Here is a 17355-nt window from a genome sequence, read left to right on the forward strand (position 1 = left end):
TGTCCTTTTCACTACCGGTAGCAGGAGTTGGTGCCTGAAGCACATTCAGGTTGCACCATTTGCTCCTCTATCCATGCCATCGCAAGGTGGTCTTCTGTGTCTGTCAGCACAATCTGAAGAGCCAGGAGCAAATCAAAACACATTGACATGCCATCTTAAGAGTCATTGAATTATAACTTGGGTTACTAACAATTTTCACCTGTTTTGGTTCAAGTTTTCTGTCCAAGCAGAAGTCTGAATAGTGAAGGCTGTAGCCGATCAACAGACGCTGATTATTTGCAGCAGTTATGTGATTGCTGGGGTACACTGTATCGGAAAAATGGCGGAGCAGGAAGTATGCAATCACTTATTTTATGATTCACCTTATGGGAATTCTATAAAGGTTGTCTCACTTGTGTTAAAGATGTGATCTTCCTTTTTGTTAAAAACAAGATAAACAAATTGTACAAGGGGCCTCGTAAATGAGATTTCTTATTATTAAATGCATTTTCCAAGACCTTACAATAATCAATAACATAAAAGTACAATTGTAATTAAGGCACTGCATATACTCTATCAGATAGAGAAGCTGATAAAATTTGAATACATTAGATCATGACCCCCAAGCCTCTAAGCTTGGCCTCACATTTGATGGACCTTGTATGGGCTGCCATTTCCAGAGTGACCACGGGTCAGCGGACATGAACCAATCTCCTCATAGGCATAGATGAAGCTGTGTGCTCATGGTGGGGACACCAATCAGATCAGACATTCCGGTCAGTACATGATGAGTGAAATGTGGACATGTGAAGTTTGCCTAACAGATTATTGCTTACTACTGTAAATCTACCAATTGAGCTATTAAAAATTAATCTGTTATGTGACATTAATCTCGGTGCGAGGGCCCACATAGATCTGCATTGTTGTCAAATTGATTGTTAGCATGATTTTTGGCGACATCATGGTAGATCCATTGGATCTCAACTCTACTTGATTGTTCAAACTTTGCAGATTCGCAGCATACCCTATTGACTTGCATGGGGTTTCGCTACAGGGTTCACTATTCTTCATGCCCAAAATAATTGAATCTCCGACCGAAATTCTTGATAGAGTCTTCACCATCTGTAAAAACTTACATTGCTAAAACACTTTATGAATTAATCTCCCTTCGTATATGCATGGCAGTATTAGAGCTCCATTTTGTTTCTAGCCTTTAATAAGGCTTCTATCTAAACATATTGGGCCCTTGACTATCGTTTTTAGGTCTACAACACTTACGTAGTAAAAGTTAAAGGTCAAGATAGACAAACATTTCCTATGCAATTCAAATAGCTGCCATACTGCTTGCATCAGTTCACCTTAAAACGAAGTCCAATGAACTCTGATGAGTACAGAGACCACGATTTACGTAAAAGCATTTCTATAGAAATACTTATTCAATGACAAAAATAAATTTAGCAGTATTGCTACTGAGCAGCGAGGCAATATGCATCATAATGTCATTAGAAGAACATGGATCCCGCTGCTGGGATTTTCACCAATCCTGGAGAACAGGGCTCTTCACTGCTCCATCTGAAGTGGCGATCAAAACAAGTGTCCCATCTACCATTGTAATATAGGACTGCGAGGAATATTAGGATCTGTGGGGAGTCCCTCATCGATCAGCAATTTATCACTTGTCTTATAGTAAACTTGCTAGCTTGGTACAAGCAATTCAAGAAGGTTCCGCCCCTTTCCTCAAACACCAATTTGCAGTTTGGGTGCAGACTTCTTTATTTGAAATAGGTGATTTGTGCGCTTATTAATGTTGTGGTGTTGAAGAATAACGTTTACTTCTCAAGGGTCGCAAATGCTAGAGCAGCAGGTTGCCCAGCCACAGCTCATCATGTGCTACTGCAGCATAATACAGTTTAAAAAGCCACCCCTAGGGTACCACAAGAATGTAGAAAAAATTTGAATGGGTTCAACGTTTCGTAATTTGCTTACCCAGCCAGGGGTCGCAATTTGAACCCATTCACCTGCATTACGCTGCGATGTAGCAGTGACATATAGAACTATTTGGCCCTGCAACTGTATGTCATGGCCAAATCATTTAATGTTCATCATAAAAGATTAATGCTTGTACGTTTTAACTTTAACGTTGGGGCAAAATATCCACTTCAGCACAGTTGTAGAAGATTACTGTAGCGAAGTTGTATCGGTTCTGTAAAATTTACCTTTGCATTTCCAAATCTATCAACTGAGCAATTAAAGGGAACGTGTCTTGTTCCCAATTGCTATTAACATGCAGAAATGAGGTTAATCTGCTGGTTAATAGCGTTCTAAAGCCGTGCGTCCACCACACTGAGAGCCTGGCTACAGGGAGGAAAATTAACTTTATTCCTCCCGGATGCTTCCAGCTTTCAGTCATAGAGGTGTGGCTTCAGTCACCAGTCAGCACACAGTAAGCAGCAGCTGTAACCACGTCCTGGCACTGACTGAAAGCCGGCTCAGCACTGATACACTGCTAAGTAGGCCATCTGTCACTGCGAAGCGTGGTTACAGCCGCCGCTCGCTATCTACTGAGTGGTGACTGAAGCTGCACCGGCCACTGAAAACTGGAGGAATAAAATCCCTTTCTTCTTGGTAGCCAGGCTTTCAGTATGACAGTCGCATGCCTTTGGAACACTATTAACCTGCAGATTAGCCCCATATCTAAATGCTACTAACTGTTTTTAAGATGACAGGTTCCCTTTAAGCATGTTATTAATCTTAGATGGAGAGCCCTTGCAAAAATTCACAGTTGTTAAACTGATTGTTGCCATGCAATACCAGACACTAAAGAGAAGGAGATCCAGCTCAACGAAATAGTGAAAAATCCATAGTTTATTTCACTTAAAATATAGTGAAAGGACAAAACATCAGCATACAAAAAAATATTATAAAACCAAGGTCAACGCGTTTCCGGTGACTAAGCACCCTTAATCATGATTAAGGGTGCTTAGTCACCGGAAACGCGTTGACCTTGGTTTTATAATATTTTTTTGTATGCTGATGTTTTGTCCTTTCACTATATTTTAAGTGAAATAAACTATGGATTTTTCACTATTTCGTTGAGCTGGATCTCCTTCTCTTTCCTGTTCGTCTACGCCCTGACACAGCGGTTCCGTGCTCCGAGCTCTTGGGAATGTCGGTATGGTGAGCTGGATTTTGTTTTTTCCTGAATACCAGACACTGCCTTTGAACAAAACGTGGCACTGTTTCTCTGAAATACACTGCTCAAAAAAAAATAAAGGGAACACTAAAATCGCACATCCTAGATATCATTGAATAAAATATTCCAGTTGTAAATCTTTATTTATTACATAGTGTAATGTGTGGAGAACAATAAAACCTACAAATTATCAATGTAAATCACAACTGATATCCCACGGAGGTCTGGAGTTTTAATGATGCTCAAAATCAAAGTGGAAAATGAAGTTACAGGCTGATCCAACTTCAGTGGAAATGCCTCAAGACAAAGAAATGATGCTCAGTAGTGTGTGTGGCCTCCATGTCCCTGAATAACCCCCCTACAATGCCTGGGCATGCTCCCGATGAGGAAGCGGATGGTCTCCTGAGGGATCTCCTCCCAGACCTTGACTAAAGCATCCGCCAACTCCTGGACAGTCTCTGGTGCAACGTGACGTTGGTGGATGGTGCGAGACATGATGTCCCAGAGGTGTTCAATCGGATTCAGGTCTGGGGAACGGGCGGGCCAGTCCATAGCTTCAATGCCTTCATCTTGAAGGAACTGCTGACACTCCAGCCACATGAGGTCTGGCATTGTTCTGCATTAGGAGGAACCCAGGGCCAACGGCACCAGCATATGGTCTCTGAGGATCTCATCTTGGTACCCCAATGGCAATCAGGCTACCTCTGGTGAGCACATAGAGGGCTGTGCAGCCTTCCAAAGAAATGCCACCCCACACCATTACTGACCCACTGCCAAACCGGTCATGCTGAAGGATGTTGCAGGCAGCAGATCGCTCTCCACGGCATCTTTAGACTGTGTCACGTCTGTCACGTGCTCAGTGTGAACCTGCTTTCATCTGTGAAGAGCACAGGGCACCAGTGGCGAATTTGCCAATCCTGGTGTTCTGTGACATATGCCAAGCGTCTTGCACGGTGTTGGACTGTGAGCACAACCCCCATCTGTGGACGTTGGGCACTCAGACCATCCTCATGGAGTCGGTTTCTAACCGTTTGTGCAGACACATGCACATTTGTGGCCTGCTGGAGGTCATTTTGCAGGGCTCTGGCATTGCTTCTCCTGTTCCTCATTCCACAAAGGCCGAGGTAGCGGTCCTGCTGCTGGGTTGTTGCCCTCCTATGGCCCCTTCCATGTCTCCTGGTGTACTGGCCAGTCTCCTGGTAGCGCCTCCAGCCTCTGGACACTACACTGACAGACACAGCAAACCTTCTTGCCACAGTTCGCATTGATATGCCTTCCTGGATGAGCTGAACTACCTGAGCCACTTGTGTGGGTTGTAGAGTCCGTCTCATGCTACCACGAGAGTAAAAGCACAACCAACATTCAAAAGTGACCAAAATATCAGCCAGAAAGCATTGGTACTGAGATGTGGTCTGTGGTCCTCACCTGCAGAACCACTCCTTTATTGAGTGTGTCTTGATAATTGCCAATAATTTCCATCTGTGGTCCATTCCATTTGCACAACAGCATGTGAAATTGGTTGTCAAACAGTGTTGCTTCCTAAGTGGACAGTTTGATTTCACAGAAGTTTGATTTACTTGGGAGTTATATTCTGTTGTTTAAGTGTTCCCTTTATTTTTTTTGAGCAGTGTATATTCCTGTATAAATCCTTTCTGCTGAAGTGTATGCAGATCGATACTACAGCAGTCCCTAATACTAATCATACCATAGTAAATTAGCACACATCTCCTTTAATCAGTAGCTCAGATTATTCAACATTAACATTATTTTGCATGACAAATAAAAAAAAAGTGCATGAATGAGAGGACAGTTTCTGAATGAACCCTTTTATTTTTTGTAAACAGAAGAACAAAACAGCAGCATTGGTTTATCGTTACATTTTCTTAACATCTATGGGGTTCAATATATACATATTACAATAACTACCTGAAATTAAAAATAGCTTTAAAAAAATAAGAATTTCCAAACTAAAAAAATTATATACACACAAAAAGGCATTGATGCACGTTACAAAATGAAGTCATAAGTGGAAAACCTTTGTGCACTCCACATCCTTCTACAACAAAACAATCTTTTAAGGTCCAACACAGACTTGCAGCAATTTTTTTAAATATTGTCAAATCACCAAATACACTTTTTTCCTGGAGTAGCACCATATTAATTGAGGAGAGGGGTAAAAAAAAGCCAAATGATAGACATAATGATGAACTGACAATTCAATGTATAACAAAGCAGGAACTCAAAGTGCAGGTGCTCAAAAGACAGCAAAAACCAGCATAAAGGAGGATGGGATACTGTATAGTAAAGTGTCAATGCATTCCAACTGACTAAATATATCCAAGTTCACGTAATAACTTATTTACAGGATTCTTAGAAGACACAGGATGTAATATTTCACCTAAAAAGGATAGTGTGTTTTACCATATGTGGTCTTACCGTCAGTACAATACAGTCTTGTTGTATAGAGGACAAAATATACAATCCTATTTTCAGGTTAGGTTTATATGTACTTATGTAGTCTAAAAACCTTAATTAGTTATTTAAAATTGTTTGTACTCATGCCTATGTAATGGGTGCATCCCAAGGAGAATGCTAGGTTAAAATCCATAAAATCTTCAGATGGTCATTGCAAATTGTGCATTTTGGACTAAAATATTAAAAACAGAGGTTGCTCTTCTAATAGGGTTAATGGGATCCAGACTCTACCATGGTAGAGTAGTATATACAACTCCCTAGTGTTCTTCAGCCCGAGATGGTAGCAATCTCATAGTCACTTGTAGAAGGGAAAGCTTTCCCCATCAGTCTAACATTTTTAGCATTAGTTATTCTAGCCATCATGGACACCGGTTTCTCAAAGTATCTGACAATAGCTGGCTCTGTCAAGAGAGAAGCAAGGAACTGCTCGAATGTAACAGCCCAGTCTTGGTCCAGACTAGTACTGACAGGCAAAGAAGCATGGTGGCGACTTCGTACAAGGATGGTGTCATCACCAATATCTTCACACTGTAGTTTATCATCTTCATGTGACCCGGCACTCAATACAGAGTATGAAGACATGGAACTATCGTCTTTTGTCTCGTCATCTGATATGAGCATAGATGAGCAGGCCCCGGTGTCTCTTGGAGAAGAGTCCTCAAGCTTGACCTCCTCCATTTGATCAGAGTGAATTTCGTCTGTGTTATCAGTGGAAACGAGGCTTGAGAAGGCTCCTGATTGCACATACTGATAAGTTTGGACGGGCTTCTTTCCAAGAACCCTACTTTGAGTTTCTGTGCTGCAGTGACTGGGAGTTTCTTCTGAAGGTTGCATGCACAAGAGTTTGCCCACCTCACCAATCTCAAGCAATAAGCTGGTAACAGCAGCAGTTGCATGGTAGAGTTCCTGCTCATTTGGATCCTCACTAAATATATTGTACATGGTCTTACATAACTCAATAAACTGCCCCTAGAAGTAAACAATCGAGACAAAATTAACAATTAGTGTGATTGAATTTTCTCTGACACGGTTTAGAGAAATTAACAAGATAAGCTTGATACATTGTAGTCTGCATAGTACGGCACACAAAAAGGCTACTACCGGACTTTCATTATTCCCACTTACATGACCACTTGGGGATTTTCTTGTCTGAGAGGATGAACTCTGGATTGCTTATGCATCTAGATCCACAGTTCATTTTGACAGTGATGTGCGTATCTAGGAATGCTTGTTCACAAGCTTGCAATCTAAACAGGCTGCTGATCACCAGATGAACAAGCAAACGATCATTTGTCGGGTGAAATGATCTTTTGGTTTGCACAACAGGTCATGGTTGGCGGCAACATAGTCTTGTGTTGCCAAAAACAATGACTGTTTATATACACTGAACAGTCTATTAGATTATTTGGTGTGCATTGGAAGAGGGGACTGCCTGTGTAAACAGGATATTAAACAAACGCCGACCGGAAGCACTTTGGCGGTCTTTTAACACACATCGCACAGTGTACATGAACCTTTAGGCTAATCATGCGTATTAGATAGCTGTTAAGCCAACAAAACCTCTCTCGAGTTGGGAGGCCCACTAGGCTTATCTGCATCATTAGTAATAAAGGTTTAGGATATTGGCTTAATGGACATTATTTGGGCATAATCGTAAACGAACAACAAGCTTTTCTTCCCAGGGTGGTAAAACATGGCCCCATTATGGCGGGACAACTTGTACAGAGGGGGTCCTCAATATGTACCTCTGTTGATCCCCAGTCAATATGCATTTCACCAAGTCTTTTCAGTTTAAAGAGTTAAAATTATTTTTATCCATTTTTACTTTATATCTGTGACAAAGCGTTGGCCAAACGATAGTTTGACTGACCGCTCTCTCCTTCAACTTCCCCCATCCATAGGACAGCTCGTCCGAGTGCTACGGTGTCCTAAATAAGAGACCCAATGCCTCTCTCGTCTGACATTGGCTTCCCTAAATGACCAAAAGGAATGGCTATTGAAATTTAACAGACTAGATCCTTCTCTCCCCCAACATCTTTCGGGAGAGAAAGTTAGGGGGCCCCCCATTTGCATTTGATTTTGGGCTAATCCCGACTAAATCGGCGGCTGTCTTATCTACTGTGTATGGAGGTCTTTATTATCAAGCAATATAATTACCTCCAGAACACCAACAGGGGTTACATAGTATGGATGAAAAAAGCACATGTCCAATCTCCTGAATATATATTTTCCTAAATCTAGCAGAATAATGGAGATAGTCATTAATAAATAATCAAATATTTTTTACACTTAGTCTCCAAGGAAAGCTGATTGTAATAACCTGACCAAAATCGAAAATAAGAAATCAAGGACATAAAAGGGTCAACTACTTTATCTTTTATATTAACAGATACATTGGGGAGATTACTTAGTGGCCCTTCCTATTACATGGGTATGACAGTTTCTCTTCTTGAACTTGTTAGTGTAGCTTTCCTCATAGATGGCACAGCTCTCTGGTCCACAACAAGGAGGAGAGTGTGTCCTGACCTGTCCATCACCCTCCCCAATTGTAAAACTCTTCGGCTGTTATCCAATTAGAGGCCACTATGGACAGTTTTGTTCACGCTTCTCTACTTCCTGCCATTTTTGAGGACTATAAAGCTGTGCAGTCTGTGAGGAAAGTGCAGGTGGGGAACCTGTAATACTTATACACTAATAAAGGCCATAAAATTACGTCCCCAACACATCTGTTAAATGAATGTGGACAACCCCATTAAGTATACTGAGTAGGTTCTCTGTTTGAGCGAAAATATGAGTTGCAGCAAGGCCTTACTTCACTCAACTTGCCTAATACCAGGGTACCCCAGTACAGTAAAGTTGGCATCTCACTGGCACCCAGGACGTGCCCTGCAAACTGGCCTCTAGATACGCACCTAGCTAATATACATTTTAGTCAATTATACATGTAAAGAAGTATAAGTAGAATAATGGTAACATACAAGCTTGGCATCAAGGCAATACCTGATTTAACTTGGGTAATTCTGCAGCGACTTTTTGCCTAGACCGGTTTTCTTGTGCCCACAACCGGAGATAATTTCGGTTATCGTGTCTTGTTTTCCTAACTAATAAAAGAAAAAGCAATAGTTTACATGTTCAGCCATATGAAAGTTCCAGTCACAATAATCACATGTTACTGTTCCCACTACAAGCACAACACAGACACTGTGACCACTAGGCGTTACCTTTAGCCTTTTTAAGACTGACGGCAACAAAGCCTTCTTCTGTCCTTTTCTGGCTTCTCAACTCAATTGCAGCAACTTAAGGACAACACAGGAAATGGAGAAACATCTCTTAGATGTTTGCTGCAGCAAATCGCAAATGATATCTCACTACCGTCGCAAATACGCAGTAACGGTATTGTATTGTAACTGCAACCGATGTCTTTGTAGTGTAATGTTAAACACAGTTCTGTATGAATCATTGGCATACCTACCATAGGGACAGACCATACCACTGCTATGGAGTGCGTAACAGGAGGTCTAGCACTGAGCAGCAAAAAAAACTGCCATAACAGGAAGCGGGTTTTTTTTGGAAAAAATGTGGTCAATTTAAGGAGCGCTATGGCTATAGAGCACACTGCAATAGATTTGTGGTGAACAAACCTTTTATTGAACCACCATAGCGCTCCTTAAATTGACCACATTTTTTCCCCAAAAAACGTTTACATTCCCCTTGAGGGTTTGTGGCTGGAGCAGCTTGGGGCCAGAGAGCTCATCTCCAGGCAACAGGACCTGAAGTGACGTCACATCCTGTGAAGGTGCATCACGTGACTGGATCTTGGGCCCACGTGACCAGACCAGGAAGCACAGGAGCGGTCCTGGAGCAACAGAGCAGGATTGCACGGAGAGGTCCGCTACCGGAGTTGTGCAGGGGTGTACAACCATTCCAGGTGAGAGGCTAATCCCCCCACCTTCCATTGCAACATCCCAGTCAAACCACCTGGTGCTTCTCATGCTGCGCTCTTCCATGTTTATTGTCTTACATGACAGGAAGCTGTAGCTACCACTAGAGGGGCTCAGGCATACCTCCCACCTTAGAAACATTGGAATGAGGGACACGTATAGCAGCAAGCCTAATTAGTGTTAGTGTGCAGCAGCAATTTCTATTTATTTTCACACTAAGCCACTTCCCTAATCTTACAGAGTCCCAGTCCATATAAAATAGGACACCCCCATACATTATAAAGCCTTCATTGCGTGCTGACTTTACAGTATCCCCCACACAGCATGATGATCCCACAGCACATCCCATTCCTTCACATACACAGACAGTATGAAGTCCTCTCTACTCTCCACACACAGAATGCGGCCCCACAGAGTATGAGTCCATTACTGGGTATAATGCCCCCAAAGCTCCCCCACATAGAATGATTCCCTCACAGAGTATGGCATCCCCCACCACACACAGACCATATGGTGCCTGCCCTACAGTCCCTCTCTCAAAGTATGATACCCGAATTCCCAGCAGCCACATAGTATGAGGGCTTCACAACTACCCATAAACAGAATTATGTCGTCAATCACTGACACAGTGTCATATCCTCATTTGCTCGTGTGTCCTGCCCCTCTGTGACCAAGTTGAGTTCTCCTGCCTATCATGTGACTTTAAAAGGTCATGTGACTTAAAGTTCCTTCAGCCTTTACCCAGACTGAACTATTGAGCGTGGATCTGATAATTCCTTCCACTGTATCTGTGTAGGGACATTCCCCCCGGCCTATCAGGACACCTACCCAAATTCGGGACTGTCCCACTGAATCTGGAATGGTTGGGAGATTTGGCTCAGGGAATGATGCTTTGTAGAGCTTATATAGTGTGTAATATACAGTCAAAATGTATCCTTAATTGTGAAGTGCTGCGGAATATGTTGGCGCTATATAAATAAAAATTATTATTATTTATTATTATCCTTGCTGTTGGATTTTGTACACTTTCCCTAGTGGTGGTTGCACTGAACCAGACTTCTTTAGATATTTAGATTACAATATTGTGCTTAAAAAAAAAGCTTTTTGCTCAACTCAACTAGAAGCGTAATATTTTTAAGGTCAACTACCACCTTTAAAATAGAGCTTTTATTAACCTTCATGAGGACCTTCATGGACATTTCATTTCAGTCGACATACCCCATAATAAACAATCCTTGTATGGCCAAGTTTTATTTCTCTATGCTACAATTCTGGGTAGATTTTATGTGCCAGAGGAACTTTTTTTTCAATTCTCCCCCAAAGGAAAATAAATGATCCATTACACAACTTTTAAAAAAAGGGATCTTATTTTACAGTATTTATCTTGTGGTAAAAATGACAAAATTACCTTTATTCTCCGGATCAGTGCAATACCAAAATTCGTACTCTTGTGCAATAAAATACATGTATCGAAAATCATTTGTTTTGTTGCCATATTCTGAGAGCTACAACTTATGTTTGTATTGACAGAGTTAGATGAGGGGTTTTCATTGGCACAGTTTTGAGATGTTTTTAGCAATTTTTATTCCAATATTTTGGAAGGCTGACAAAAGAAAAATAGTGTTTTAACTACACTGCATTAGACATTATTATGCAAATTGGATTTAAGGGTCTTAAAGATGTAATTTTTTTGTTTTCAAATAAACTCATCTATGGTATTGAGTCTCAGGGACCTTTGGATTACTGAACTCAATCTCAATCTATCAAAATTAGTTTGCCTAGTGAGCCCAATTCAAGGAAAACTACTTAAGAAGTAGTTCTACATCATTAAGGAGGCCACAAGTTTCAAGAAAGATGGGAAAGAAATAGGATTGCTCTGTTGCTGAAAAGCGACAAATAGAGCAATGCTTTGGACAAGGTATGAATACATTAGATATGTCTCGAAAACTTAAGTGAAGGTGTTAAAATAACATTGGCAAAGTATATAGAATTTCTGACTGACCACTTTATTCCATGGTACAAAAAGACCTGCGCCATAAGTAGAAAAATGATCTTCATTCATGACAATGCACCATCTCATGCTGGAATGAGTAACTCTGAGGCATTGACCGCTATGGGTATAAAAGGACTCATGGGGTGGCCACCATTCTGACTTCAACCCTATTGAGAACCTTTGGAGTATCAGCAAGCAAAAGATCTATGAGGGTGTGAAGCAGTTCACATCAAAACAGCCGCTCTGGGTGGCTATTCTGACATCCTGTGAAGACATCCAAGCAAAAACTATCCAAAAACTTGCAAGTTCAATTAACATGTAACTCGGCCCGTTAAGAGGTTTATGATAGAAAAAGCTTTTGATTTTCATAAATGTGACTTCTTAATGCTGCAAATTCAACAAAAAAACATTTTCAGGTCTTTACAACCCATAAAATGTTTTTAAACACTACTGTGCTTAATACTGTACTTTGGAACAGTGCATTTTGAGTTTTAGTTTTTTTTTTTTTTAAATACTGTTATCCAATACATTTTGATTTAGATACCAATGGTTGATCATTTGAATATTATACTGAACCATTTGCATTGACCATTTAGGAAAATCAGAGAAAAATAGCATTTGCATTATAATCGAAATTATACATATATGTTACTAACAGTCCACTTCTGTGTGCTCTACAATCGCTGCATATAAATCCAAACATGCACTGTATACAGAATAGGAAGAACTCACAGTGCTTCCCTCCTCTGGACCCAGTGATCATTTGATTTTTGAGTGTAGAGAGGGAGCAGTAGCTACTGGGTCCTAACAGGCCCAGGTCAGCATTGCTATTCAGCCAAGAGGTTGAATTTGCCCTGTAATTTGGGCTAATATACCAGCCCTAGTTACAGGGAAAATTAGATTTATAAAAAAATATGGAATGACTAAGGCAGTAGCCATGGTCATCCCCACTGATCGGGGGCAATAGGCTGACAGTGGGAGCCATTTCCCTCTGTCTAAACACTAAGGTGCTGTTGTTTCTATGGATAGTGGTATCTAATGGGTTAAATGGCAGGTATGGTGTTCACACTTAGGTCTGCTTTTTCAGCAGGAGCCTGGTTATGCATGTCAAAGCCAGAGGGCCTAATTTTTTTTTTTAGTGCGTTTTCACCTGAATTCTGGTGTAAAAAAATAAATAAAGGTCACATTGTTTGTGCAACTTGAAATTGGGCTAACATTTTGCAACTTTTGACAGTTCCACCACTCCATGCCAGCTACAAAAAAATTCTGAAAAGTCAGAGGAACTGGGGCAGGACCAAGCAGGTCCAACTAATTCATGAGAATTTATGCCACGTGACATAGATTATGCCAGAAATGTGCTTCAGTTATTGGCGCACGGAACGTAAAGGATGCACCAAACTCAATAAGAACCATATGCTCCTTGATGAAGTTGCTGCATCTTACTGCCAGCGCTTCAAGACTGATATGCAAAATGTCAATGTTGATGAATCGGGCATAAAACGTTGTTGCAAACTAAGCACAGAATAAATATGTCAATTGACAAAACCAACCATGCAGCTGTGGACAAAAGTTTGGAGACCGACAAAAATTAGGGCTTTCTGAAAGTTTGCGGAGTCGGCATTTTCAGATCTTTTAGTCAGATGTTTGTATGGTTACAGGAGTACAATTATAAGCTTTTCATCAGTTTTTATATATTCATGCAACTTTAGGCAATGACTGACTGTACACAGGCAAGCATTGATAGCCCTCAGTGTTGTGCCAGTTTACCTTAAAGAGGTGGTTCAGTCTTTGGCTACAAGTCTGCAGTCACTATTTGACTGCAGACTTATGAATCCTCACATCGCTTGCATTGTGAGGATTCTCCGCTGCTGGGAACGGGGGGGGGGGGGATGTCATGTTATCGCAAGTATGTGATTTACATACTTACGGCCACATTCTGTATAGACTGTGTCCGGCCTCGCTCACATACTTGCGATCACGAGCCCGCCACTCCCGATCACGGAGAATCCTGCACTATGTGAGGATTCACAAGTCTGCAGTCCCTATAATGAGGAATTGGGGGAGATGTTGGATTTACAACACTTTTTACGGAAGTCAGAGACTAATACAACCAGCAATCAATGATTGATGTTCGGAATTAATCTATCACTTTTTTGGTAAAGATAAACCAACATACAAATTGTTCAAGGTTACAAACTAGCTAATCTAGTCTAGTGGTGTGGTCACCATCAACCTGAGGTTGTAATAGCTGCAAATCTGCTTACATGGATGATGGCATACCTTGGCTACACTCAGGTGCGATGTCTTCAAAGTACTGGGCGGCCTCAAAAGCAGAATCTGGTTCTTCTTGGTCTGGAGACAGGTCTGAAAAGGTCAATAATGTGTTATCATATCACTATATAGGTTAAAGGTCTGTGGATTCAACATTTCAAACAGTTTAGTGATCCCTATAAAGCAAGAATAACGTACAAGCGTTGTAAACCTTGATCTTATCGGCAGTCATTTCTATCCACGTATACCAGAAATGTGTGAGGGCTGATGTAATGCTCAATAGATCTGAACTCACCAGGCAATATGTGCATTCTGTACAACAGCTTCAGCTTTTCTGTGAGGTCACCATGGCAGGCTGCACCTGAGGACATAAATACCGCATTACCACACTAGGCTGATCCGTTACGGCAGTAAATCTGGTATCTGATCAGAGAGGGTGGACTAACCACTAGACATTGTGCGCACCACAATAACTCACTACTTTGCACAGTGTCTGCTCTCCGAGTGCTCCTGGTGCATATATCATATGTACCAATAGGCTCTAGTGATGAGCTAATGTGCTCGGATTACGTCTTATCCAAGCATGCTCAGGTGTTATCAGAGTATCTGGTAGTGCTCGTCCATTATGTTCCAGTCCCTGTGGCTGCATGATTTGTGGTTGTTAGACAGCCTCAACATGTGGGAACATCCTGTTCGTTAGGGAATCCCCACATGTGCTGTCTAACAGCCAAGAATCATGCAGCCACAGGAACTCGAACATAATATACCAGAACTCCCAGATAGTCGGATAACACCCCAGCATGCTCGGATAAGGCGTTATCCGAGCACGTTCGCTCATCACTAATAGGCTACTATTCAGCTGACCAAGAGCAAAAGAGCTTCCATTTGGCCTCATTTGATCCGGTATACTTTAGTTTAGATTTTTACTTTATGGAATTGCCGCCTGTTGCACGATTCTATAAAGCAAAACAACAATCTAAAAACAAAAAACAGACAACACAACACATAACGATAAGAAAATTAAAACAGTATAGCACAAAGTGAGCCTGATTCACACCGGACTTGATGAGGGGGTGGACTGAAGTCAAACCCTACTGATTCATAGAGAGGTGCATGCCTCTTCAAAAATCTGAAGCATCTAACGAATGATGTGCGCCTCTGTGAGTTACACCAAAAATCTCACCCCAATCAGGTACTGGAGTGAGATTTCTGGCATAGAAAATGCCATGGCTCTTCGTGAATTGGATGAGCTTTGGTATCCCACCCCGCCATTCCCGCGTACCAGCACTAGCCATTTTGTCAGTACTGTGAGAAACTGGCATAAGAAATGGCAAAAAGTCACAAAAGTTAAGCAGTTTTGCAACTACATATATCTATCTCGGAGGTATACAGCAGAAACTGTCTCCTCCCTTGGAGGCAGAGGAGTGGTGTGTGGCGTGCCAGTGGTAAAGTGATGGTGGCTTCATCTGGTCTTTGTTCATCTTTCCTGCAGTGATGATATGCTGCACATATGTACATTGCTCTCAATGGCAACACATGCCAGCTCCATTGCTGAAGCCAGTATTTGGCTGCAATGGTCACGTAGATATACAGCAAGTCACTGCTGCAGGGAATGACCAGTAGGGACTGGTAGAGCATTGTTCTTGAAGCATTGGTCTTTTATAATGTTTCCTGCAGGTACGGTACTTTAATTTCTTATACTGTCAGAGAGGACATATCAGCTGAACTTGGATATGAAATTTTAACTTTGGCCATTAGAAGTCATTATTATTTTATTAAGAAACGTAATTTGATTGATTATTTTGTATATATATCGATGTATAAAATATAATCCAACCAATAAATACTCACTTAGACCCGAAACAAACTCTCGAAAGTTGATTAAACCATCGCCATTTCCATCCAGAAGCTTAAAGATGCGGAAAGCCATGACATCCATGTGTGTACCACACGCCCAAGGAAAAAGTAGGACAAACAAGCTCTTGAACTGTTGGAAGTCTATGCGGTATTGCTCAAGATAGGGCAAAGATGGGTCATGACGCTCGATGGAGCTGCTGGTACCTCCCCAGTAGCAGCTGGTCAGGTGCTCAGCCTGAAACAATACAAATTGAAGGATCATAGCCATATCAAAATGAGAGATTACATATAGTGTAAAGTAGAGTTTTAATCGATAAAGTAAGCATGCCCAAGAGTCAGAAACTATGAATTTGCTGTTCGGATAACCATAAAAGGGAGCGTGTCAAGACAAAATCAGGGGAGGAAACACAATTGGTGCAATGGCGCAGGGACCCAAGAGGTAAGGAGGCCCACTTCCACCTCCAAAGCAGCATATAACTTCAAACACCGACACAAAGGTGTGCATTATGATGACCTAATGGACTTCAAAGGGTGACTTCTGTGTCCACCCTGTACAAAAATGGTAAAAACAAAGCGTGTGGTGGGGCCAAATAGCTCAGCACCTGTCTACCTACTCGTTTGGAACCATTTACACCCCCTCATCCTTGATTGGCGACTGTAAAGACATAGATGTCAGAGGAGGACTTCGATACAAAACGAGTAAGTGAGAAGATGCACGGAGCTGCGTGGCCATGCCAAGAGTGCACGGAGAGCCTGTGTTTGGTTTGTACCCTTATTTTGTGGGGACAGACTCCCTTTACCTGTTTATACAGCGTATAGCAACATTTTTTCAGGACTTCTCCATGCTCTACCACCCAAAAGTTCCTCTTACAGGGAAAATGAGATGATCTTACTTGATGCAGACATCAATATATAAAATATCCTACACTTTAACGGTCATGAGATTTTGTCTACTCTTGCACAATCCAGCCATCTGTCCTACTGATTTTTAAAGTTATCGGGGGTCCCTCTCTAACTATAGACTCCCTTCTCAATCAAAAGAAAGTAATTCAGGTCTCTGATCAATTGTGTAACTTTTGAAGTCCGTGCTTAGCAACGTTTTTCTGGCTTGACAATATATGATACAATATAAAAACCCTACCACATTGCCCCAAACCTTCTGTTGCTAATACCAGCAGGTTTTAGCCTCAGTGGACCAGACCCCCTATGAACTCATGGAATTCACTCAAGTTCCCCTCTACAAAGGTGGCCCATCCTCAAATATTTGTGGGATCCTATACTGCTTCCCCTACAACTGTGCAAAACTGGAGTGGATGTCACTTTATTTTGTAAGAATTATGGGCAACACATCATTCAGTGTCCAGCTGTTTTCACTAAAAAAAAAAAAATAATTCCCTAAATCTCCTGCACAGAAATTCCAAATCCAGTATACGCTGTGTAACACACGAGGTCACTACAGCCACAAGAACAAAGACCCTAATTTAGCTTTTCATGCATTTCCTTCTTTTTAAAGTAGTTGTCCATCTAGTAAAAAAAAAAAACCCAAAAAACAAGTTTAAGGCTGTGTGCACACGTTCCGGATTTTTTGCACTTTTTTGCTATAAAAACGCAATAAAACCGCAAAAAAACACATCCATTAAGCATAC

At 41.4% G+C, this 17355-nt stretch overlaps 1 protein-coding gene across 2 annotated transcripts in view; it reads right to left on the minus strand.

The window, feature by feature from the left end:
* Positions 1–4982: 4982 nt before the first annotated feature.
* TBC1D9 (TBC1 domain family member 9) overlaps positions 4983–17355 on the minus strand; it is a 74835-nt gene continuing 62462 nt past the window's right edge. The window contains exons 16-21 of one of the 2 annotated variants that reach the window (XM_069743983.1): positions 15704–15944; positions 14148–14213; positions 13862–13945; positions 8869–8943; positions 8648–8748; positions 4983–6616 (exon numbers count right to left, since the gene is read on the minus strand). In XM_069743983.1, the coding sequence (XP_069600084.1) occupies positions 5915–6616; positions 8648–8748; positions 8869–8943; positions 13862–13945; positions 14148–14213; positions 15704–15944 (1269 nt within the window). In that variant the 3' untranslated portion in view covers positions 4983–5914. The remainder of the gene's footprint in view (positions 6617–8647; positions 8749–8868; positions 8944–13861; positions 13946–14147; positions 14214–15703; positions 15945–17355) is intronic. The other variant, XM_069743984.1, reaches the window with a different exon arrangement.

This window comes from Ranitomeya imitator, chromosome 1 (genome assembly GCF_032444005.1).
Source record: "Ranitomeya imitator isolate aRanImi1 chromosome 1, aRanImi1.pri, whole genome shotgun sequence".
Taxonomy (NCBI): Eukaryota; Metazoa; Chordata; class Amphibia; order Anura; family Dendrobatidae; genus Ranitomeya; species Ranitomeya imitator.